Source organism: Saccostrea cucullata, unplaced genomic scaffold (genome assembly GCF_032062105.1).
Source record: "Saccostrea cucullata isolate Sc308-1 unplaced genomic scaffold, CSIRO_AGI_Scuc_v1 ctg75, whole genome shotgun sequence".
Lineage (NCBI taxonomy): Eukaryota > Metazoa > Mollusca > Bivalvia > Ostreida > Ostreidae > Saccostrea > Saccostrea cuccullata.
The window spans coordinates 69,485-96,882 of record NW_026940114.1 but is presented as its reverse complement, the minus strand read 5'-3'; the positions used below and the strand labels follow the sequence as shown (position 1 = coordinate 96,882).

The following is a 27,398-nucleotide window of genomic DNA, read 5'->3' as shown; positions in this document are numbered from 1 at the left end:
TACATGCACTTTTAAGAACACGGGGTACAGCATTTTCTCATAGAATATACACTTTGCATAGTTAACTAGTTTGTTTCAAGTGGCTACTTTTTATTACCTATCTACAGAGAGAGAGAGAGAGAGAGAGAGAGAGAGAGAGAGAGAGAGAGAGAGAGAGAGAGAGAGAGAGAGTAGGTGGGTTCTGAAATATAATACTAATGTGTAAGTTGCATAAATATGGTTTTCAGAATGAATAGATAAAAAAAAAAGCATCGCGACAGAGCTGATAATTTCAAGAGGGCAATATAGGTCAAATTCAGACTACCTAGAAATGAAACCAGACAATTGTTACATATAGCTCAGAACCATTGCGGACCAAAGTTTGAAGACAGTCCAATGTAGGATTCGTGTTTGTGGGGAGGGGCGGTCGGCGGGCTGCGGGGACCCCAAGACTAAGTCTGTATTATTTGTTTTCACGTCGTTCGTGCCGATTAAATGGAAGTTGGGGTGTAGCATATAAGCCCCCGACAAGTGCGTGTTTTGCTTTTCATTCATCGTGCCAAATCAATCGTTTCTTGCTATGACAGATTGTGTCAAAATGGTAAGGCTTGGATGTTTAAAATGCCACAAACATCCCTACATGCTGTCAAAACAGAGCTCGACGTTTAAATCCCGAAATTTCCAAGTTTACAAAATATGACTGTCGACTTGACATCATGAAGTGGGCAAGCTTAATATACCTCATGATAAAGTTATGGTTATCAGGAAAAAAAGTCAGCCTCGGATATTCTTGCTGTGCTCTGGTTGTGCACTTCATAAGCTTATCCTTGTGATTTGTGCCGATTGCTTTTTTGGGGGGAGAGAATAAATAGTTTTATCTGTCTACTGCTGGTACATGACGTCATCAAGGGATGTTGTCTGCGTTTCTACTTCAGTGGATCTACATTCTGGGGAAAAATATACTGAGCAATCTGTTATCATTACGGTAGCTTATCATGGAAGTTTATCCCAGTGCCATTCCATGTATCTGTACACCGTGATTTCTAACCTCGGCACACAAAAAAAATTCCCACCAAAAAATCAGACTGGGAACCAGTTAAAACTCCACGACGAAATACAATAAAATCAATGTATTTATTTCACGAAGATTTGATTCTATGAAATGAACAGTCATAATGCATGTCAAATTCTCATTTGCAATAAAATATATAAATTCAATGATCACATATAATGATAAAGTCTGCAGTCTATGAAGTCTGTGTTGATGAAAATAAAACTCTCATCCAAGCTGTTCTCAGCCACCTGTAGCAGGTGAATCACTGGATTTAATACCGCTGCTGATAACCCTGTAATACAAATCAATGTTTTCAATTGTAATGTGTTACTTTACAATGAAAAAAAAAAATGATAGGCCATATTTTGTCATAACTTATGGGAAGTAAAAATTAAAACCAAATTTTCAAGTTGCTTAAATCATTAAAAAAATACTCAGTGAAAACGATGTTTTATTGAACAATGTCAGACTTATAAATGTTTTCGTGTATGCTTGATAATAATGATAATTGAAGATTAAAATTAATATTATGCCTATCTTGTTCAGTATTGCTCCTTTGCAGTTTTTTTTATGCCACTGTGAAGGGACTTACAAATCTGGCTCTGGGATGTTTCTTACATCTTGCACAAATACTATTACATGTACATCTACCCTATTTTTATTTCACTGATAGGAATATGTCCTAAACATCTTTATTATTTACTAACATACATGTATATAGTTCAACATTACGAATAATTTTCTCTTACCCCTCTATTATAACCTCCTCTATTGTTATAGCCAGAATTTCCTCTGTTGTTGTAATTGTTGCCTTGGTAACCACCACCTCCTCCATAGCCTCTCTGTTGTTGCTGTTGGTAACCTTGGTTATATTGCTGGTTCTGCTGATTATACTGCTGGTACCCCCCTCTTCCTCCTTGCTGAAACCCTCCTCCCCCACCTCTCTGACCTTGCTGATCTCTGCAATGACAAGGATTTTCTTATCTCCAGTATTGGATGAAAAATTTATTGTATAAAGTGAAAATTTTGTGGTAAATTTTTCCAATCATATTCAAAATGATTTTTTTCATCCTTGAAAAAAAAAGACAATACTTTCATGAAATCATTTTTTAAGCTTATGTTCCGGCTATCATTTTAAAAAATGCTTTCATGGTTGATTTGCCATTAGTAATTTCCAAGAACTTTTACATTTTTAATTAAATTTAGGATCTTAAAGTCTGTTTAATGTGAAGATTGTAAAAAGCTTTAAACAGTATTTTTATCAATTAAATGAATCCTTAGGAATTAGGATTTCAAACAGGAAATTGTTCAAATAGAGATTTTGTATGGCACAAGCTCTAACATAGTGCTCACAATTTGTCAGACCCTCCTCATCATGCCTTGAAATTCTGTCAATAGAAAACTAGCCAAAAGTGTAGAAAATATGTAAATACTAATTAATTAAACTGCTTTTAATATTCTACTTCATCAAAAGGCATACAATATAATTCCACAATGCTTCTCAACTTTGTTCCCCAAAAATCTGTGTCTTTGTCAACAGTCAGCATGTGTCAGCCCTACCGTCGAAAGAGCCGGACACTTTTCACAAATCTAGGCATAATTACCAATGATATCTCTTTCAGATTTGAAGAACTGTGCTAATTGTGGTGTATTTGTGTGCTTCTTTTTCGATCGGCGGGGAGTCGTGTATGAGTTTAACACAGGTGTTTCCTGCCATTGCTTTTGCCGATCCTGGCCGCGCTCAAGTACCCCTCTTCATATTTAATTGCTACATGTTCTTTGGGGTTGCTTTATAAATCTATGGTTCTAATTTCCTTGGAAATCAACACAAAACCCTAATGAGATCATTTACTAGCCTTCATTTACTTTGAGGTGATTGAGATTACATTGCTGAGGATATTTACTGGATGCATAAGTTACATCTTCTTACTATGCTTTTTAAAACTTCTAATAAAATACTTAATATCTTTCAACTGAAAATTAATATTTATTACTAGTGCAAATATATATAATGTAAAATTATGTCAAAAATCAGAAATTCTGTCTCAGCATTCTTAAATCATGCAAAATGAAACAAATTAGCTACAAAATTTGCCGCTAATTTAATTATATATCTACTTGTGTGCATAGACTCAGGATTTAATCTTTGAGCTCTGTTTGAAATACACCTCCTTGCCTTTTCAATTCTACTTTATAGAAGTCAATGCTTTGAAGTCTGCCAATTAAATGCTGTAATATTGACACAGATGAGGTCCTGGAAAGCTTGCTTTTTTACCTTTCCAGTGACAGAAGTGACAAGCAGTCATTCAAAGAGGGTTTTAGAAGTTTCTTTAGATAGAATAGTAATGTAAATAATTTCTAATCATACAGGAATGTTTTTGATCTAGCTTCAAATGTGGATGTCAAAAATCCAAATTTATTCTAATGAAAGTAAATTGAATACCAGTAAAAAAAAAAAAATTAAACTGCATCTGTTTAATAAAAATATTCAGGAAAAGAATTAAACAAAATAAAATTAAAATACCAAAAAAGAAGTCCTATAAATTTGTGGTTACTAAGTACATGTATTTGAAATAACACCATTCATTCAAGTTTTGTGGGAATTTTTAGGACAATGTTCTAAGAACTAAATTTTTAAAATGAATTGTTCACCTAATATATTCTTACCTGTAGCCATACCCTGAGTTGTTGCCATAGCCAGAATTGTTACCAAACCTGGAGTTGTTGCCATAGCTGCCAGGTGCATTATACCCTCCTCCTTCAAAATATAAAATAACAGCAATAGTTAACAGTATCTACTAGTAATATGGAAATGAATTAAAAAAAAATTAGTTTTGAAAAAATACTGTAGTGATGATTTGTATGTAACAAATGCCATAGAAATTGAATACTGGTATGTTCCCCTGATCTTGTAAAAACATAAGACCAAATTTTTGTATACATCACTTCTTCATCATCAAATGTTTTTTTTCTTCATATAGATGTCTTATTTGTCTTGTATCAGGTTTTATATTCATTTAATTCTTAACATGACAGTAATTAGCAAAATTAAGGGAGACAAATGATGCAAAATTATGTCCCTACCCAAAGGCACCAAGTAATGAATTGTGAAACAAACCTTTCACCTGGAGAAAGAATGAAAAAACCCTCCATTAAACACAGGAAAAAAAGATATCTATTGGGCAAAAAAGAATTTATCCTCATCTAGTTTAGCAACTCATTCATGAAACATCAAATTATGCCTGACTGTGCCAGTGATGGCCCCAGGGGTAAGGGGGTCTGACACCATCGCAATCTCCTCATTAAAGCCGAGCTCATTTGTAGAACCACCACATATAGTCCCCCCTCCCTGCTTTATCATGTGCTTAAACAGATTTTGGTAACCCATGCAAGATAATTTCGTAAATTTAGCATCAACATTTCATACAAAAAAGAAAAACTGCAGGACTTAAATTAGAATCTGTAGAATTGCTGAATGAGAAAATGTTGCCTTGTTTGATTTGGGCGGGAGGACTCTAATAACAGCAGATGCTTTGGGTCTGACTGTCTTAATGTTGGGGATGTTTGGTTTAAATTGAGACTATAATTTGGTGGTATCAACATATCATTAAATGCTGCTAGGCCGATTGATCTGTCAAAAGACGTCACACTACCAGAATCGATTTGGGAATTGTTAGTGAAAAATTTCATTCTTGTATTACAATAAACATACACAATATTTAAATCTATTTTAAATAAATGAAAAAAACATAACATACATGCCAATTCGTTTTAGGTACGAAACAGATTGGCTTAAAAATGTTAAGATAAAAATAAAATGCTACATAAATTAAAGATTTTTAAATATTCACGGTACCAAAAGACATGACTTTAAAAGTGATTTTTCCCCCGTGCTTTTTTAATTATCCCTTAAAATTCACAGGTCATGGATTAAGAAAAAAAATTCTTTAAAAAATCATATTCAATTGTTTCAAAAATTTTAAAAATTATTAAATTAGAAAAAAACTTTAATATCTTAAAGTGTTGAAAAAAAACCCTTAATAATCAGTAGCTTGAATAGAAACATTTACTGTACAAGCAAGTCAAGCAAGGTTACTAAGAATTATTGAATCAAGCCATCATTATTGTGAAGGAGGCCATGGCCAAGATTGACAAACTCAGATTTTTTATTAACTTGGCAATAAATTTGACGGAATGAAGAAACCATTAAAGATCTGAGATTGTGTGTAATCAAAAATGACGAGTTTTTGTTGCAGACAAATTGAAGAAAAATCCAATTTGGTGAGATGGAATAATTCCTTAAAGAGTGTACAATTGATTGCAAGAACCTCTGAGCTGCTTTTCACAGTGAGATGACAACAACATCCAGTAAAGATGGCTAGAAAATTACTGTGAGAATTGTCATGATGAATAAATCTGCATGAAGAAGAGACAAATCGCCATATTTAATGACGCTAAGGGCAGGAGATTTCTTCACAGGAGGACAGCAGGGTCAACAATTATCACCTTGCCAACGACATGAACAATATCCGTAATCATCCAGTCAGGACTCTAATAAGAAATATACACTCCGCAATCTGCCTACTTCCAAGCGACTTCTAGACTCCTGTGTCAAATATCTCGTGTAGTCAGTACTGTGATTGTAAAAAGATTCATCTCACAGTTTGCCAAGATTGTTGCTAAAGAGAAAAGTCCATCTCATTTACACAGGAAGCTTACAATTAAAATATTTTTAAAAATCTGAGGCTATTATGAAAACCTATACATTTTTATGTACATGTATCAGAATCAGGTCCTTAAGAATTTTTCATGGGAAAGGATTTAAGTATTACCAGTATTCTGAAGGTTTAAAAAGTCAAAAGACTTATAGATCAGGTCAAAAAATGATGAAAAAAAAAATGAATGACTTTACACAAGTTATAAAAAAAATTTCCTTAAAATTTTTGAAAAGCCTTTTCAAGAGGGAAGAGTATACTGATATCTATAATTAGGGAAAACAAGGCCTATCTTAATCAGATGTCTAAACACTCTGTCAGAAAGCCAATGCACTAGTAGCCACTTCTCCGTTCAGATAAACGCTGGTAATCTCCAACCAATTCTGTCCTTTTAAAAATACAACTCTGTTTACAGAGCAGAAGATAAATTATGTCACCCTGGGGATAATTTCCCATTAAATAAACAAAGATCTAGGTGTTTATTATCTCCCTGCATGAAGACAACATTTATGTTCTTATTTTGACTCTCATCTTATGTATCCCAAAAGTTTGGCTGTGAAATTCTGCAATTCTCTGCTTGAAAAAGACTTTGAAGGAAAAAAAAATAAGGAAATGTTTTTTTCTCAGAATAAATGTTTGACGACAATTTTCCCAATCTCAACAGGCTCCTTGTAAAACAGTCAGCAATTATCTGATTACAAATACTTCAGAATTACTCTAGTATTTAAACTTTCCTCATTCCATTAACTTTGAAGTTGTGAACAAGTTTGGAAGTCTGTTACAACAAGGAACTTTTTTCTGTGCAAGCTGCAAATACATATGCAGAGTTTAATCAGAAAATAAACAATGATTACTTGAAACTTGGTTATATCTCAACACAGTGTGATAAGGTATAAGAGTTCGAGCAAAAAATGAGACAAATGTCTCCAAACTTTCCAAACTTCTGTCAATGCCTTCCCTATTTTCATTATGGAGCTTGGATTAAACCTTTTTTAAATTCCCATTTTCCACATATATAAAATTTATGTTCTTCTTCTGCACTTTAGATCTGCTTTTTGGGGGGTAATAAAAATAACCGAGTGTCAAATCACATGGATATATGGTAAAGAAAACAAGAGGCCCGTGGGCCTTATAGGTCACCTGAGCATTATGCAACAACTTTCCAGTGATTGAATTTGATTCATGTTTTAAGCCAGATGCTATGGCATTCACAATTTTGAAAGAGGCACCATTGATCATCATAACTATACACTTAGCATTTGCTTAGTTTGGTTACTTTATACCCATAGGCAGGGTAAGGGAACAAAAAATGCATTTCAACTAATCAGTAATATTCAGCAATAATCAGTAGTGCCCCTACCACACATAAACCCCTGACCCTTAGGCCTAGATCCACACATTGCACAATTTTTGAAAATGCATCCTTGCTTTTCAGAAATATTTGATTAATACCAAGGAGCAGAATTCAAACAATTCATTCATTTTCAGTATATAAGTACAGCCCCCCCCCTCTATGGTACTCCTGACCCTGGGGACTTGAACTTCACAATTCTGGAAGATTAGGGCCCTTGCTCATCATAACTATACAGGTAGTTCATCTGCATAATACCCAGGAGCAGAGAAGAAAATTTTCAAAGATTTAATGTATTTTCACTGTGTAATCAACAGAGCCCCGCCCCAACACCAGAACCCCTGACCCTGGGGCCATAAAATTCACAATTTTGGAAGAAGCATTCTTGCTCATCATAACTATGTACTTAGTTTATTTAATACATAGGAGCAGAGAAGATAATTTTCAATGAATTCATGTATTTTTACTATATAATCAATTCAGCCCCGCCCTAACACCAGAACCCCTGACCCTGGGGCCATAAAATTCACAATTTTGGTAGAGGCACTCTTGCTCATCATAACTATGCACTTAGTTTATTTAATACATAGGAGCAGAGAAGATAATTTTCAATGAATTCATGTATTTTCATTATATAATCTATAGAGCCCCGCCCTAAGCCCCTAACACCAGAACCCCTGACCCTGGGGCCATAAAATTCACAATTTTGGTAGAGGCACTCTTGCTCATCATAACTATGACTTAGTTGGTTTATTTAATACCCAGGAGCAGAGAAGAAAATTTTCAAAGAAATAATGCATTTGCACTATATACTTATTTAGCCCCGCCCTAGCACTAGAACCCCTGACCCCAGGACCATGAATTTCATAATTTTGGTAGAGGACTCAATGCTGATTACAATCATGCAAACAGTTTGACTGCTTGATGGCCAGGAGTAAAGAAGAAGATTTTTAAAGATTGCATTGATTTTAGTGCTTTAATGACCCCACCCCTCAGGCCCCAGGGGGGCAGGGATCATGAAATTCACAAATTTGTTCCCCTTCACCCATAGATGCTTTGTGCCAAATTTGGTTGAAATTAGTTCAGTGGTTGCAGAGAAGAAGCTGAAAATGTTCAAATGTTAACGCACAACACACGACAACAGACGAAAACGGATAGCAATAGGTCACCTGAGTTTACTCAGGTGACCTAAAAAAGTAGGTTAGTTCTTCCGCTGAACTACAAAATTGCTCAAATTTAATTTTTGCCAAAAGTGTTCCCCCAAATTAAGTGTTTACTAGTAAATTGAATTTCTGCATCAGGCAAAGGAAAAAAAACCTAGAAATATGACCATCATGGCCATAGGAAAAGAAGTGTGAAGAAATAGAGTACATGTACATGTATCTTGAATAGATTCTTAAAAACTGAGTTTTCCACATGATAAATGGTCAAGTTATGAGTTATTGCCAGATATGACACACACTATATTCCCTGACCATATTCGAATTCAAGGCAGAGCAAAAAAATCAAGTATGATCAGATACCCTCACCCTTAAAATGGTCTTACATGTACATGTATTATACTTTTTTGTTTTTTATTTAATTCGTCTATAAAAGACATGTGCTATAATATTGATAATCCACAGGCAAAAGTTAATATTGAATAGGTTCATATTTCTTGTATCAATTTCAACTTCCAGTTATTAGTCTATTTAAACTAAATACATGTACATGTATACATAAATGTATAAAGTAAGTTGAATTTTGTTTCTCTGTTCAAAATGTCACTCGTGAAATTTTATATCAAGGATTTTTTGAGAAGTATATTTTGGATAAGTACTGATATATTATGACTCAAAATCACAGATAAAATAGGGGGGTCAGTGTGCATCTTACTGAGCTACGGTGCTATTAAGTTGACCTTTTTGCACTTGAAATTTAACTCTTTGGTTAATCACTTTAACCTTTATCATATTTCATCAGATCTAACCATGGCAAGTAATATAATCTTATTTTAAATTAAATAGTTTGCATGATATTTATCTTTGAACAAATCTTGCAAATTAATGTTCATAAAATATTGTTTGACCTTTTGCACTAAAAAAGTAACATATTTGGGGTATTTATAAAAATCAACATAGGCAATAAAACATTTTCTTGTATCAAACTTTTTACGACTTCAGTGCTGATCAGTCATAAGTATTGAGTAGTTTTAAATAATGAAAGAAAAAGTAGGGGTCAGTGATATAAATTTTGAAATATTGGTCAAAATATGCAATTTTCAGGACAAAAACAGTGTAAATTTAATCTTGACTTCTTTAATATATCATCATTTTTTGGCAAAGCTTTTTGAGGGAAAGTGAAATATTTGTTATAAAAACACAAGAGGCCCACGGGCCTTATAGGTCACCTGAGTATCATGTAACAACTTTCCAACATTTGAATTTGGTTCGTGTTTTAAACCAGAGGCCATGGAATTCAGAATTTTGAAAGGGACACCATTACTTATCATAATTATAAACTTAGGATGCTTACTCAATTTACTTAATACCCAGAGGTAGAACAGAGTAACAAAGAGAAAATAGACTTGCATTTCAAACCAGTTGTGCACCCCACCCCAAAGGAACCATTGACCCTGGGGCCACATATTTTAAAATTTTGAAAATTTTATCATAAAATTGTTGATCAATAACTAAGAAGCAGATTTCAAAGCATTAATTTATTTTCAATCTATGTACCCCAACCCCCACCCCGATACCCCTGACCCAGGGGGGCATGAAATTGACCATTTTGCTAGATGCAACTTTCTATATCATAAATATATATACTTGGATCATTGGCATAATACCCTGGAGCAAAGGAAAAGATTTTAAAAGAATAAATGTATTTTTCACTATATAATCAAAAGAGCCCCCCCCCCCTTACACCAATTGGCAAAACCCCTGATACAGGGGCCATGAAATTCACAAATTTGGTTGAGGCACTCTTGCTCACTATAACTATATACTAAGTTAGTTTATTTAATACCCAGAAGCAGAGAAGAAGATTTTCAAAGATTTAATGTATTTTCACTTGTAATCAATAGAGCCCCGCCCTAACAACAGAACCCCTGAGCCTGGGGCCATAAAATTCAAAATTTTGAAAGAGGCACTCTTGCTCATCATAACTATGTATTTAGTTAGTTTATTTAATACCCAGGAGCAGAGAAGAAGATGTTCAAAGAACTTATGCATTTTCACTATATGATCAATCGAGCCCCACCCTAACACTAGAACCCCTGACCCTGGGGCCATAAAATTCACAATTTTGGAAGAGGCACTCTTGCTCATCATCACTATTACTTATTTAGTTTATTTAATACCCAGGAGCAGAGAAGAAGATTTTCAAAGAATTAATGCATTTTCTCTATATAATCAATAGAGCCCCGCCCTAACAACAGAACCCTGACCCTTGGGCCATAAAATTCACAATTTTGAAAAAGGCACTCTTGCTCATCATAACTATGTATTTAGTTAGTGTATCTAATACCCAGGAGCAGAAAAGAAGATTTTCAAAGAATTTATGCATGTTCACTATATGATCAATAGAGCCCCGCCCTAACACCAGAACCCCTGACCCTGGGGCCATAAAATTCAAAATTTTGGAAGAGGCACTCTTGCTCATCATATCTATGTACTTAGTTAGTTTATTCAATACCCAGGAGCAGAGAAGAAGATTTTCAAAGAAATAATGCATTTTCACTATACATGTGTAATCAATAGAGCCCCGCCCTAACAACAGAACCCCTGACCCTGGGGCCATAAAATTCACAATTTTGGAAGAGGCACTCTTGCTCATCATATCTTTGTGCTTAGTTAGTTTATTTAATACCCAGGAGCAGAGAAGAAGATTTTCAAAGAAATAATGCATTTTCACTATATAATCAATAGAGCCCCACCCTAACAACAGAACCCCTGACCCCGGGGCCATGAATTTCACAATTTTGGTAGAGGACTCAATGCTCATTACATTCATGCCAACAGTTTGCCTGCTTGATGTCCAGGAGTAAAGAAGAAGATTTTTAAAGATTGCATTAATTTTTGTGGTTTTGGCCCCACCCCTCAGGCCCCAGGGGGGTGAGGGATCATAAAATTCATAATTTTTGTTCCCTTTCACCCATAGATGCTGTATACCAAATTTGGTTGAAATTGGTTCAGTGGTTTCAGAGAAGAAGCTGAAAATGTTCAAATGTTAACACACTACACATGACGCACGACGACGGACGAAAACGGATAGCAATAGGTCACCTGAGTGACTCAGGTGACCTAATAAATTGATACCTATATTGAATATTCCTAACATATAATGGAAAATATTCTCTGAGTAAAAGTATGTGAGGCTAAAGTTCCAAGATTTTAAATTTAATAAATGTGCAGATTTGCAGAATTTTCTGCTAAATATCCTTCCACCTCAAGAAACAGTCCCTCATAAATCTTGCTTCTTTATGAATTTTTGGGCAGTTTTTTTTTTTATTGAATGTTGAACATTTTTTATTGTTTCATTTAAATATATTATGTTATAAAAATTGAAAGTTAATAAATATTTTTGAAGTAAGAGGTTCTGTCTTAACTTTTCTCAAAATCTTACGAGTGACATACCTTAAGAAAAAATACAGTTTTCAAACATTGCTTGGTAAATCATTGTCAAAAAAACACATTCTTCATAATTCTTTTCTCAGTAATTCTGGAAGTGGACAAAACTTCACGGAGAAGAAAGGTGATTCGATGGTATTTCTTTTAAACTATAGAAAAGTATTATATACATACATATACATATAAAGCTGTGACTTTAAAAGGTTCGAGTTACACTGTCTCTCTGTTTCTCAGTAAATTTCATGGCATTTATCAACATTTTTAATGTTCACCAAAACAGTGAATGGAAATAACTTTAAGGCATGTAACAATGAGCATCACTGTGGATTCCTAATATTCTATCCCTTGAAAGGGGAGGTGAACAAATACCAAAGAGGCCTCCACAGCCAGGAAAGCAAGTGATTCATCATTTAAGATACTGTATATGTACATCATTTGATTCAGCAAGATTGGTGCTAAGTAAGGAAAAGTAACTCTTTCTGTGAGGTAAATCCAATCACTTATTATTTTCAAAGAGCAATAACTCATCATTAATCCCCCCCTCAGTCTTCCATGTATATGGATTCAATATAAAAAGTCTGACAGGTCTTTTTATAATTATTGAGTGACTTACACATGTGTACAAAATTATGTTATCTTGCACCTTGCAATTCTCCACCTGAAAACTGATGAATCTTATATTCCCTGAGAATAACTCAGATGGGAAGAAGCAATAATGATCTATCAAATTTGATTATGTGATAAATTGATAGAGCAGCACTTTTCTTTTACAGCATATAGATACATTATTAAAGATTTCCTTTGAATAAAATGCATAAGAAAGTATTTGAATAATAATTTTTTAAAAATCAAAAATATGCATGTTTTCAAGTCCCTTTACATTTATTTTGTAATTCTACAGCCTATTTCTATTCTATGTTATTTCATGTTAAAACTGGTACTCACTTTGCTGGTATCCTCCTCCCTGTTGTCCAAAGTTCCTTGGTGGTGGTATCCGAGCCCCGTACTGATTCCCCACACCATGTCTGTAAAACAGGTCATCATTGATTTTTAGACTACTCACTTTATGAGAAATTTTATTGAGAAAGTGTTCATAAATAATCATTAGTAATTTGCTTTCAAGAAAAAAAAATAATGGAATATAGATTTTCTTGTCCCTCATTTTTGGATGATTTTTAATACCCCCCAGTACTAAGTAAGTGCCTGTACCTGATCATGCGGTTGGCGGGGGCCATGTCCTTCCCGCGGTACATACTGTTCCGTGACATACCAATCTGAGGCCTCCACCCACGACCCGGATTTCTCTGATTAAAGTCCTCAGGTTTAAGAACTCGGTCTGGCATTCTGCATTTTAAACATATGGTAGAACTTATTCATTATCCTTAATGATGTGGGTTTGTCTATTCAGATAATGTATTTTTTTTACTATACTTTTAATTAATTTACAAATGTATTTCTAGTTTTTACATGCATTGTATTTCTGTTTAAATCTGAGAATAGATCCATTCTATTAATTTCATTCATTTCTATTATATTGACTTTTTTTACTTGTAGAACTGAAATAAAACTGAATTTTTAAAATTCTGGCTTGAGTTTGACTAACATTTTCCACTAATTAAACAATATTAAAAAAAATGGAATGGCAATTTTTTTTTTAAAAATATCTTTACAATTCTGTTCTTTTTTTTCATGATAAAATTGTATTTTCATTTTGTTTTCAGAAAGTGGTATATAAAGCATTTACATTCTGTAACTAAGGAAAACAAAGAACTATATCTCTCTTTGATATAGTGCCTTAAGAAACCTTGTGTTTATTTTAGGAAGTATATGACTCATTGCCACAAAAAAATTCGTGGAAAAAGCCAACATCCTTTTTTTTATCCTTTTGCACCATTAATTCATATTTAAATCAAATACTCATAAGTTTAAAGAATAATCAAACAGAAAATAAATTTATCTTCAATATCATAACAAATCATAACCAGTGTTACATCTAATCTAAAAATACGAAATATTAGTATTAAACAAAAACCTGAAATATTCAACTCAAAACCATTCAATATATGAAACAAAGGTGTATGTTCATAGAAATAAAAAGCCATATCTTGGACATAATTCTATCAATAATAAAACCTGAACTTCTTGTTCAGTATCTAAAAATATCTCTAAATCTTTTAATATATTCACAGCCAGTTCCTCATATGTTGATATATAGGGAATAAATCTAGCTTGGGAGCTGGACTGGGAGTCAGTTGTTTCTCTTTAAACCTTCACATGTAAAAAGTGCATGTATTCATACAGCAAGCCTAGCTCTAGCTTCAAATTACTGTGCCTTTCTTTCTTAATAATAAATACATGCACATTGTATATAACTGATTCAGTTATCAAAAAAGTTTCATTCAAAACCTGAAAATCTTAATAATAATAATGTAAATTAAAGTGCACTTTGTTAATTTGCAATTTTCAGCTTCATTTGAGGTAAATGAAATTTTCTTAATATAATGAATTGAGTATAAAATGTAATGACCTTGATGAAATCAGTGATACTTACACAGCACCCTTAAGAACCACAGCCTCAAACAAGAAATCCACATCATACACAGGGTCTTTATAGTGAACACTGTCAAAAAGACAATACAAATACATGTATAAAATCATAAAACATCACCATGAATTCTAAATTTACTGTAAATTTCAGACTGTCAAACATGGAAAAACTCCTGTAATACACATATATACATGTCATTCTGTGAGAGTGTGAGTTTATTATATGGCATACCTGAGAGCTCGATTGTCAGTGATGGGTTCAAGCTCCTTCAAAGGGGACTCAACTGTTCTGAAAAAAATACATATACTGTATATAATAATGGTTTCTGTTAAAATATGTCATACTTTACTCATACGAATCACATTACTTTTTATGGCAATTGGTTATCCTGTTACATTTAATTCATGTCTAATGAAGAATTTCATATCATTCAAAACCTCCAGCAAATCATTTATTCAAGTAATTTTTTTCAAACTTAAATTTAACACTCTATAGCTGACTGCAGTATCTTTCCCCTACAGATGCCTACCCTCCTGTTAGTGTGGCTCTTTTATCAGACCACACAAGGCCACCCATCCCTTCTGCATTCTTGGGATCTATTGGTATTCCCTATGAAAAAGAAAATTTATCAATATATATTGAGAGTTATCTCTAACATATTACACAGACAAAATTGTACAATTCATGTAGAACTCTCAAACATTATAAAAAGCATAAATCTACAATAACAACACTTTAAAAAATTGCTCGATTTTCATTATATGGATGATAGTACATGTACCTCCTATAAAGTAAGTGAGGATGGATTCATCCCTAATATTTGAAATAAATCATAATAATAGCGAGGGCAGCAAGCTCAATACACTGACGTGTAAGAACAGAGGTAATTCAGAATGAAATCTGTACATATGTCAGCCAAATTTTTGTGTGAAACCTTCCCAGAATTCCTTTGCTAGTTGCTACCAGGATGAGGATTCCATGTGATAATGGTTAATAAATAACATAAAAAACTAGAACTGTCCAAACGGGACAAAATACCCCCCGCTGGGTTTTTCAGAAGTAAGTTTTTCCATAATAAAGATATGTATCACACATGAATTACAAAATATTTCTTCCAGTGACCTTGACCTTTCCCAAATGACCTTGGGTCAAGGTCATGACACACCCTTGGGTCATGGGCAATCTTTGTGTGAAATGAGAACCTACCAACCGATTATGAAATTTTTCTTCCAGTGACCTTGAAGTTCCCCAAATGACCTTGGATCAAGTTCATGACACACCCTTAGGTCATGGGCAATCTTTGTGTGGAGTAGTAGATTCTAATGTCCCTCCGTAAGAAAGATATGGACCGGACATGTTTGCACAGACGGACGGACAGACGGACAGCTAGACAGACAGACGGACAAGGTGATTCCTATATACCCCCCAAACTTCGCTTGCGGGGGTATAATAAGTCTTTCGATTTGTAGAAATCTTAAAAGCAACAAGAAAATACTCTACAATGTCTTGTGTCAAAAACTGCACTAGGTCTCTAGTATCATCCAGACGCTCGGCTGTCTCAGTAAGCTCCGATGAGCTCTGTTAGGTCATGTGACATCACAGCTAGTCTTGTGCGACTTGATGTTTGAAGTTGCTGATCAATGTTTCTAGTGTATTTTTGATGGTATAACTGCGCTCGCCCCAACGGTCACACTGTAAAACATATTACCGTGTAATAGGATTTACATACCTCAGTTACTTTTTCTCCCTCATAAAGACCTTCTAGAAATGAATAAGATGGATGTCTAATGCCCACAAACAGTCGATCACTGCCCCAGGTATTTCTGTCCTCTGTAATGTACAATCAATTTTTAACTTTCATTTACACTTTGCAGATTTATGCACTAGTTCTTGGGTTTTAAATCATGTACTTGGTACATATTTTACTGTTGATAATATGTAGGACTCACGTTCCTCCTCTGTTAGGTCTGGATACACTGTCTCCAGCGCAGATAATAACCTCTTCTCATCCACAAACGGCAGCAGTGCTACCCCTACAAACATAATAAAACTTTTAATATAAAGCTTCACTACTTGGAAATTTTTCAGCATTTATCTTATTGTGGTAAATCACGGATTATTTTATTTTCAGTAATAAATCTGAATTGGGATTGCTATGCAAAAGAAAAGTATCAAAAGGGCATAACTATAAAAAGTTGGACGGAACACATTTTTTTTATTTGCAGTATGTTTACTAAGTTATGTACTACTGTGGATAAAACAACTTTAAACAAGCTAATAGTACATAAATTTTCTCTGTAATAAAATACAGTAATGTGTTATGCTTCACAGTGAAAGTTAGTAAATAAAGCTTTACCTTGCCAAGCATATTTCTTTCCATTGAGATCAATCTTAAAATCAGTAGGATAAAAATCTATAATAGGAGATTCCTAAAAATGGAAAAAAACAAAGCAATAAAAAAATTTAATCATTCCTGAAATGAAAATCAAGCGTCCTTTTAAAACACATCACGTGTACATCACACATCTATCTGAATGGCCATAAAAAATACAAACTCTGTCTAAATAAATCTTAAAAATTACAGTAGTTCCTGATACATGTAGGTTAGAGGCGCAGACTTACCGGATCACACATGAGTCTCTGCCATGTGATGGGGAGATGCTTCTTACTGGCAGCTGGAAATACACCCATCAGCTGTTCTAGTGGTCTGAACTGTCAACAAATAATGGACAAAGATAAAAAAAAGAGCACCAAAATAAAGAAAAGATTGATAAAAATATCTCCAAATGTTTCTTTGAAACTAAGTTTATAGCAAAATTGAGAATCAGTAGAATTATGATTAATTGCAAAGTCTAATAGATGGACAATGAGATGAGAGAGGGTGACAAGGATGGACAACAACATAACAAATATACACTCAAATAACCATATGGCATTAACATTGTCACTTACCGGAACTGTATGCTTCTCAAAGGAGTTAGACAGCTGTCCTACATTTACAAAATCTGAGGCAAAGGGAGCGTAATGGTAAGGAAAGTACCACTTCCAGGAGGCACAGCCCTATAAAGAAAAAACTTATCTGTCAAACCTTCTCAGAAATAATTACATCCAATAAGGTAAGAGAATACTGTTTTGTACTGTCTGTGCTGAGATAAATGCTGTCCATTTTGTACATTTGTTTGAATGTTTACTGACTTACCTGGTAATAGTACCTCAGAACCCAACACAGGCCTCGGACATAGTGGTTTGCCTGAGGAAGAAAAACCAACACAAAATGTCAAAGTAAATTCTCTCTTTTTTCAAACTGCTTAAATAATCTGAGAACAAGTTGATAAATTAATTTTTACCACTGTGTGTCTGAATTCTATATCTGAACCGTCCACTCCAAACTTAGAATTGTAGTATCTGTCTTTCCATCCATCCTCCCACAACCTGTAACAAAACAATCCATCTTAAGTAGGCATTAGCCTCAACTCTATCTATCTCTCTTTTTAAGTTTTAATTTTATTATTTTATTCAGTTTTTCCTTTTCTTATTCCTATTCATATAAATCATGAGAGTCATTGATTGGCGTTTGTTATCAGAATAGGAATAGATGATTGGCTAACGACTGATCACCTGACTTCATCTGCTGGTTCCTCATCTTCTTCCTCTTCACCCTCTGGTTTAGACTGGTTCTCTGCCTTTCTTTTCTCACCACGTTGATCATCTTTTGTCTAACAATAAAAGAAAGGTTCTTTACAATAAGAATTTTAATCATCAATAAATGATTTTACAGAAGAGGAGTAACAATACATGTATCATGCAGTGCCAGATTTTTCACTCATGAAATTCTTCTTTCTCTTTGTAAACAGAAAGTGTGTGTACACATGTTCATATGTTTAGCAATTAATTATGTTGCAATCTTGATAGATTTACGTTTAATAATCTATGCACATTGAAGTCAATTTAGAGATGTAACCATCTTTTAGAATTACAATCCTTAGTGCTGACTAATTATTAGTTCTGATATATTAATTACATCTATAATCTGATATTACCATCATAGCTTTAAGTTCTGCTGCTGCGTTTTTGTTTGCAGAGTTTCTCATGCTCTCCACTCGACCTCTAGCCACTTCCTGTCTTGGGTTACTGATCGCCGAGGGGGCACTGTGGGAGTGACCCAGGGGCTGAGGGGCAAACTGACCCCCTGGAGTCCATCGGGGACCCTGTGAAAACTAAATACAGCATACAGAGTCAGCAACATTACAGACAGATCTTGTGGCAAATAGTATTTTCTTTTCAAAGGAATGTTGACAATCACTTTTTAATCAAAAAAAAAAATTACATTATCTTTTATTTAAGTAAAGAAGAATTGAAACTTACTCTCTTTTCTCTTTCTTTTTTCTGTTTGTCCCTTCTCCTAAACTCCAACTGGAAAAATAAAACAAGACTATCATTATGCCATCCTCTACAAATTTAAAGTATTCCTGCACATCTAAAGTAGATTATTGATGATAAAGTCATACTGCCTTTACCTCTGTTTCCCTTCTGCGCTTAAAAATTTCATCTTCCACTGTTCCAAGATCTGTAAAACAAACATTGCAGTCACGTTAATAAAGCAAATCACCATATTGTATTATTCCAGTCATACAAACTTACATATATATACAATGATGTTCTAAACTAACCAGAAGTCTCTGTCGAGACTGAAGCTCTACTGGTTTGTACTTATAGCAAAGGAAGAGAAAAGTACTTAGGCAGTTGGAAATTGAAACTTTTCAACAGCAATTTGATTAAGTCTCTTTATGTTCTTAGTGTAGTCTACTTGCATGCCACATTATATTATAATTAGCTAAAACTGTATTTGGAGTAGCATTTTGAGAGTATTTAACAGAAATTTCTATTTTTAGTAACCATGGCAACACCATTCATTGAAGTGAAAAAATGACATACAGAATTATGTACCTTAGTGTAGTCTACTTGTGTGCCAAGATATATTGAAATCAGACCAAAACTGTAGTAGGTGTAGCATTTTGAAAGCATTTCACAGAAATTTCTATTTTTAGTAACAACAGCAACACCGTTCATCAAAATCAAAAACCGATATACAGAATTATGTATCTTAGTGCAGTCTACTTGTGTGCAAAGTTATACTGAAATCAGACCAAAACTGTAGGAGGAGTAGCATTTTGAAAGAATTTCACAGAAATTTCTATTTTTAAACCAAACGTCATTCATTGAAATCAAAATCCGATATACAGAATTATGTATCTTAGTGTACTACATGTGTGCCAAGATACTGAAATCAACCAAAACACATTTTGAAAGAATTTGACAGAAATTTCTATTTTTTGTAACCACGTCAACACCGTTCATCGAAATCAAAAACCGATACACAGAATTATGTATCTTAGTGTATTCTACTTGTGTGCCAAGTTATATTGAAATATTAAAACTGTAGGAGGAGTAGCATTTTGAAAGAATTTGACAAAAATTTCTATTTTTAGTAACCACGGCAACACTGTTCATCGAAATCAAAAACCGATATACATATATCTTATATACTTGTGTGCCAAGTTATATTGAAATCAGACCAAAACTGTAGGAGGAGTAGCATTTTGAAACAGAAAAAATGCAGTAAACCTTTATCGCATAAGCTCTTCTGGTCTCTGACCAGTAGAGCTAAAAAATGCTGTAAACCTTTTAACAGAAAAAGCTATTAAACTTACCTGACATAACAACTTGGACTCGTTCTAGATTCACCACACCACTGTTTGTTAGATATCCCTAAAAGTGAAATAAATAAATGAAGCGCAAAGTATAACACTCGCTAATCAGTAAATGTACATGTACCCCCAGTATTTGGATTTGAAAATAATTCAAAAATGTTTCGAGTTTTAAGCTTACCCCTGTTCTCCTGACACAGCTTTTGTATAATTTGACTAGTCTGTCTATGGCTCCTTCCCTGAAAATTTTAAGAAGATGTACTTTTTAATTATTTACTCTTCAGATTTTATTAAACCAATGTTTAAAAAATCAATCAATTAAGTTTATCTCTTTATTAATTCTTTCTGACTTGTGGATCCTTACCTAATTTCCAGGGACGGTAAATGAGGCAGGAAATCGTTCCCCACAAAGAAACACATGAAGACCCAGTCATCTATTGCTCTCTGTAGGAACACAAAAGGCAAACATGGATTGCTCATACAATGGATTGCTCATACATCACAAAGCAAAACTATTACTTCACTTTACCACTTCAGGAGTTACACTGTAACTTAGGACACATGCAGTTCACTATGTCAAAAACTACAGTGGGCATAAATTCTATGAATGTGAAAAATACTTTTTTTTTCTAAACGAATCCATGACAAGTATTATATGAAATATCTGCTATTAAAGTACATTTGATATGCATACCATATTTTAAAAAAAAATACTGGCCAATAATCTCACTGTGTTTTAAATTTAAATAATGACAAATTACTACAAAAATGCTCAGAAAAGTGTATCAAATTATTGCCCTTTTTAAAAAATAGAAATGCACTGTATTTATAGTTGCAAACACAATGCAAGAAAATGAAAGTTAGTAAATTACCTCAAAGTCATATTTGAAAGGTAGGTTGTCCATTAAAAGCTCTCTTTCTAAATATTCTCGCAAAATATTTAACCTGATAAATATAAACTCCTGCTCCGCTCCCATTATTTTAGGCAACTCATCATTCTGAAAAAAGAAAAGATCCCAAAACTTTCAAGGTCTCCAGATATTGCTCTATTTTGAAGATAATATTCATTACTCCATTTACAGACAATAAATACATAAATGTATTATCTTAACTTACTTTAAGTTCTCTCATTTATAAGAACTATGTGAGATGGGGCTTGATTAGGTACATCTCTGATCTTTAATTAAAAGAGCATTCATTTTAAACATTCAGTTGTGTCTAACCTAAATCTACATACCTCTCCACACATCTCTTTAGGTAAACCAAGACACTCCTTCATCTCATGACCTTAAAATAGCGCAATAGAAAGATGACAGGTTAATTCATTTTATTTACTTAAAAAAATTCAGTGCTGCTAAGCATACAAAGCTGAAACATATCATGACTTCCCATGAGAAGTGTATCACAGCCATATCAGTAGATTTGTAATATCTCACCTAGCTGTCCACACAGGTCACATGGTTTTGGTTGATTTGGCTTGAACTCTTCTCTGATGATGGTAAAATGAGGTTCATGTGTAGCAAGTCCTGTAGTAATTAAAAGTTTACATATGGAATATGTTTGAACTTACAGTATTTGATTTTGTGTTGTTGTTGTTGTTTTTTTTTTTGTTTCTTGGTTGGTTGGTTTGTTTTAACAAAATAATGTATCATTTTTATAAATTAATTGATACTTACCCAACATAATCAAATCAGCTGAAATAGAGTAACCAGAACATTACTAAACTATAAAATAAATGATCCAAAAGACATAAAAGCATGTGATAAAGTGATATTAAAATAATCTCAGTCTATCCCAAAAGCACCGGTCCGTCGGACAAAACAGGTGAAAATCTTATTGGTCCGATGCATTATCTAGTAAATTCGGTCCGTTTGTCCGAGGTTCGTTTTGGTTGGATTTTAAATTTTTTATTTCGATTTCGTCATGTAGACGCTTAATCTTAAACCAAAAGACACTTTTAAAAACCTATAGTATTTGTTGATTGTGATTTTAAAACCTACTAAAAAAAAAAAAATGTTTGTTACCCATTCAAATTATCCACGAGTGGATTTTTTCTGACAATCAATCAGCCGATTCCATTTATTTAAATAAAAAAATTAACTTGTAACTTTTACTAACTTGAGACATAAAATATGTCAATCTACTTTACAAATTACCTTAAATATAAAGAGTAATCATTATTCTAACAACAATTTCCCCCTACAACTTTGTGAAGTTTGTTTTCTGCTGCTAGGTAGCCATTTTGGATGCCATGTCGGGTGTCCACTGGAAATATGACACCTGGTATTCAGTCCAGGGATGTTTGGCCATACATAAGCTTAAGCAAAAAAATAAAAAAAAATAAAAAAAAAAAAGAATTCCTGACCTAACGACTCTTATTTTTTTGGGGAATGTTACAGGAAAAAAAAAATTAAAGCTTAATGCATGTTTACTGATTCATATGCCATGAAAAAACATCGTGGTGATCATTATATGAAAAAGTTTTGGACCGGTGAAGATTCGTTTGGTCCTGTGAAATTGTTTAAACTGTCTGTCCGAATGTCCTGTGGCGATTTTTCTTTTTCGCGAAGACTGTAATCTGTCAACTAAATTTTTCATTTTAAATTTAATAAACAATATAAAGAAGGGGAAATAACTCACCATCAGCTCCACAGAGACAATGCTTTGTGTTGGGGTCATGATCTGGTTGAGCTGTAATAAATACACAAATGTTTTACCTTTAGAACATGTACTGGTGATTAAAAGTCACAACAAGATTTTCTTTAATACAATTTACTAAGTCTGCTTTTTTATGCACATGTGATACATGTATATGTATATTAATAATGACACTGAAAGTAGAAGTTAAGCATTTGCTATGAATGTTCATTATGTCTGACCTCTTTGTTTCCTGATATAATCCATGATTTTGTGCTCCCCCTCCCCTGGAACATTGGCATCAGAGAGAATGACCTTGATATTTTGCCAGCCAGGGTCATTATTCAATCTCTCATGTATATAATACCGCAGACAGTCAGCCAGTCTAAACATGAAAGGAGTACCCTGAAACAAAAAACAGGATTTGTACAAAAATCAGTCAGAATTATGGATGACCCCAAAGTTAATGCATGGTATTAGGGTAATCTTAGTTTAGACAAATTGATAATGGATTTTTTTTTTGTTATTACAGAGCATGAAGATCATTCATTGAAAAGCATTATTATCATAATAAAACATTTATGACATTATAAACAAGTCAAACAATTGGATCTTTGGACTGATCCTGGAGGATAACAGTTGTATATTTTACTGTATAAATTAGTTTCATGATCTTACGGGCGTGATACAGTTACTGTCAAAGTGCTCTCCCTTTTCTTTCTCTGGTGGAAGGTTATAACCTTTACTGCTAAGTTCATCCCTCAATCGGGCCATCTCTTCAATCTTCTCTCTGTAAAAATAAGTACACAATGAAATGATCTGTCCTTACCCTTCAACTAGCTTCCAAATAAAATCATCTCACAGACTTGAATGTGCTTTAAGATTATGTATATTTTTTTTCATTTGTTTGCGTTTATCTTTTTAATTTCCTACTTTGATTCTTTAGATGCCCGAAATCTTCTGGATCTTTGTTGATTCATTTTGGCTCTTGGTGCCTATAGAAAAAAAATATCTTAATTATCTCTCATGCTCATTTCCTTTAATCAGATTTTTATAACGAAATCAAATTCAGTCAGTAAGTCAGAGATTATTATTCTAGACCTAGTTTACAGGGTAAATGGAGCACTATATACTGCTTATTTCCACCTTAAACTTCTTTCATAGCCTTAATTTTAACAGCTAGTGTAATACAGCACATTTAATTTATTTCTAAAGTGTGATTAATTTTTGTTAGAGTATCACATGTGTAATATTTGAGATCTTCCATTGTACATACCACCCCATCAATGGCCATGTAAAGTAACTTTCTTGGTCGCACAATGGTGAATATTCTGTCTATGTACTCAAAGATTAAAATCATCATCTCATCTTCGTTCTTAGGAGCAGGCCTAAATAATATACAAATGATCAGATTATTATGGTGTGAAGTCAATTTTTAAATATCAATCATACATGAACAACTTATAAAGTTCAATACAATTTGGAACACAATGGCTGAGAGTACATCAGTAATTCCCCTTCAGGTCACCAAGGGTTCAATTTGTGACACCTCTTACATTTATTCTGTATCTTGAGTATGGCAAGTAGATATTGAGTAAACAAAAATGAATATATATATATAAATAAATTTAACATTAAATCAGAACAACAGAGTGGCTGATAAAATTAAAATCAGATGGGCCAGCACATGCATTATTCTTCAAAGAGAATAGTACATGTACATGTATAAGTAATGTTACCAAAAATTATGCAAGAATTTATATTAAATTTACAAACTACTGAATGAATTTCTTGTATTTACAGGTACTGTGTAAAATCAAAGTGCAAAAACAAGCAAATGAAGACACATTAAATGTACAGGTTGCCTGAGGTTGGAGGCAGTGACATAACAATAGACAAATTTTAATGCAGGATCTTGGAACAGAGGATTTTCATGGTACAAAGAAGTGCAAATAAAGGGAGCATTAGTAAAAAAATAAAAATGATACCCTGATTAAGTTGCCAACAATTAAATATGAGTTGAGAGTGTCATAAAATGTAGCTACATTTGTTAATGCTGCATTATTGTGAACAAATATCTCACAAGAATTGAACTCTATCCAACTTGTGAAAAGCAACATGTTCGAAGGAAATTACTCTAAAAAGTCACAGTAAAATCTATACAATTTTTTTTAATTCTTGGTTAACACTGACTTGTCCTCCGGGTGACAACAAGGGTGGATAATTCCATTCATGTCCAGGTACAGGTTATCAAACTCGTAGTCATTAGGGTTAGGCTGACTGGTGTCTACAGGGATCTTCACACCGTTTACTTCCCGAGGCTGATCAATACAAACACACAAAATCAAAAAATATCCATTTATCAATAAGTTATAAATATTTTACGTATGGCCTAAAACCTTACTGATACTGGTAAATGTTCATAAATAATCTTATTCTAAAGTAAAACAGTGTGCGAAACTAACCAGGAGAATGAGGTAGCCCACAGGCCTATCTCATTTTAAAGTGGGATAGACCTTAGAGAAATGGGACTGTCCACAAAAAAAGTAAACACGAAAAAAAATGCACTTGTTTTCATATTTATTTGTGCACTTGTTTTTATTCATATATACATGTATGTATATTTGTTTGTATTTATTTTGTTGATGAAGTACATGTATCTGTTACAGACTCATTGTTACCTTGTGAAAATAAAGTGTAAAATCAGCGCCCGTACTTCATGCTATTCACGAAAATATGTGCCGTGTTAAAATTCAGATTCATTGTATATGAATTAACTTCATTCTGCAGACAAGTTTATTTTTGTGAAGGACATTAACTCTGTAATTATCTTTGTTGCTTTCCTTTTTTAAATCCACTTTGTGTTTAATGTCACGCTTCCATCCAGTAACCAGCGGTCAGGAATTGCTATGAGAGATGTGCAACAGGAAGCGAGCATTGGATAAAAGTAATACATGATCATTGTTCATTTGTTGAAAGATACACAATGTTCTGAATGTTGAGATTAACAATAATTTTAACACAGAATATTAAATTATGTCTCAGAGTCGTTTTATCTTTAACTACATGTTTGATTTTTTATTCAATCCAGAGACGTACAAGTGTATAATATGTCTCTGTTCAATCTCAAATTACCCATGGCCGAAATTGATATAGACAACTCGGTCTTTTTAAATTCCGATCGGCTTAGTCCGAGTCAACTTGAGATAGATTCGGACTATCGGTCAGGCGTTAATTTCGCACACTGGTAAAACATACAGATTTCTCAAGGTGTTTCAACAGGTTGACTTGGGACCACTCACCCAGATGGGATTTGATCAGGGCTCTCGATTCTCTAAAATTGGGGCCGTATGAATTTTTAATGCAAAAAAGGTACCTTTTTTCCCAAAAGAAAGGTGTAAATTTCCCAATTTCCATCCAGAGTAAAATATTAATTAACAAATAAAAGTCCATCAAACCTAATCGCAAAAAAACAAAAAACAAAAAAAAAAACAAAACACATTTGCAAATGAAAGTGAAACTGTACTACTATTTTATTAGTTCACGCCAAATGCATTCGTAAACTGGTTCGGGGAACCAGGTTATTGTTTTTACAAAAATGTATACAGTGCAGAGTATCTTGTTATGTAGTTTCGACAAAAACCAGCATTTTGGTTTCAAAAATAGACATTTCATTTAAACATTAGTAAGCTGCACCTAGAAACATACCCGCGCTTCGGCATGTTGTCTCGCGCTGTATTGGTAAGCACTTCATTGCCCATGTGATCGAGGAAATTCGGGACTATGTGACTAGCGACTGTCACGCAGTAAGACATATAACCGCTATATCAACACTCAAAGATAGTAATGACAAAGCTAATGTACTTTCATAAATAGCCTACATACCCATGTTTGTGCTGTTTAACTGTTTATTCAAACCAGAGTTAGCATTGATGATAAAATGCTAGAAAAGCAAAATTTGAGGATTTTTTTTTTTAATGAATTTGTGTTATCCAACTTTTCCCAAAATGACGATAATTTTCCCAATTTGAACGGCCCCGGCCCCAGTCCCAAAAAGTGGTGCGAGAGCCCTGATTAATACCCAATTTGGGATATAATATCCAATATGGGATATGAATTTTTAGTGCAAAAATATTGATTTTTTTTTGGCAATAAAAAAATTAATTATCATAAATCTGCATCAAGTACTTGTAATTGAATAACTTTTGGTTAACAAGTTTTTTCTATGCCCATTGTTTAGGAGATTAATCCCTTAGAAGTTCCTGAACTTCTTGGGGATCAATCTACCAAACTGAAGGGTTACAAGTGTGAGTGGTTCAAACCACCTGTTCATAATATTTTTTGCTAGAAATAGAGTTTGAATCATAAAAGTAATATAGCATTAGAACATTCTAGATAGTTCGTTAAAATGATATCGTTTATGATTGGCATATATACTTGTATATCATAGCAAAAAATAAAATCAAGCGTCCCAAATAGATAAAGCAGGCTTTTCTGAACTGCTAAACAGCTAAAGTATAGTTTCACAGTCCCTCTCTTGGGCATATGAAAAATCACATAGGTAATAGGTTATTATTATTTCTAAAACGTACCTTTTCTTCTATGCAGTGTACGAGAATTGACGGATTTTTGCGACTAAGCCAGCGGAAAAATGCTGGTACACCCATGATCGGCGTCTCAGTCTCAGGATGTATACAATACAGCAATCAATGTTTTAATTTCACAGCCCGAATTTGTCTTCACACTTCCTTTGTAATAAATGAAAAGGAATCTGATTGGTTAGTTCATTTTAACAT

The 27,398-nt window shown here is 33.6% G+C and overlaps 1 protein-coding gene across 1 annotated transcript; it reads right to left on the bottom strand.

The window, feature by feature from the left end:
- Nucleotides 1-1,094: 1,094 nt before the first annotated feature.
- LOC134254814 (5'-3' exoribonuclease 2-like) lies at nucleotides 1,095-27,360 on the bottom strand. The gene is made up of 33 exons (XM_062737341.1): nucleotides 27,195-27,360; nucleotides 24,796-24,923; nucleotides 23,879-23,990; nucleotides 23,536-23,597; nucleotides 23,281-23,392; nucleotides 22,845-23,007; nucleotides 22,606-22,656; nucleotides 21,642-21,659; nucleotides 21,402-21,491; nucleotides 21,203-21,252; nucleotides 20,838-20,963; nucleotides 20,330-20,409; nucleotides 20,147-20,204; nucleotides 19,969-20,026; nucleotides 18,775-18,824; nucleotides 18,623-18,670; nucleotides 18,298-18,474; nucleotides 17,876-17,973; nucleotides 17,605-17,689; nucleotides 17,457-17,507; nucleotides 17,210-17,317; nucleotides 16,880-16,969; nucleotides 16,614-16,686; nucleotides 16,207-16,290; nucleotides 15,987-16,087; nucleotides 14,787-14,866; nucleotides 14,489-14,545; nucleotides 14,261-14,329; nucleotides 12,919-13,053; nucleotides 12,655-12,734; nucleotides 3,701-3,791; nucleotides 1,783-1,993; nucleotides 1,095-1,325 (listed from the first exon to the last, which is right to left on the bottom strand). Exons 1-33 carry the CDS (start codon nucleotides 27,267-27,269, stop codon nucleotides 1,305-1,307), a joined length of 2,892 nt encoding a protein of 963 aa, XP_062593325.1. The 5' UTR covers nucleotides 27,270-27,360; the 3' UTR covers nucleotides 1,095-1,304.
- Between the last annotated feature and the right edge of the window lie 38 nt (nucleotides 27,361-27,398).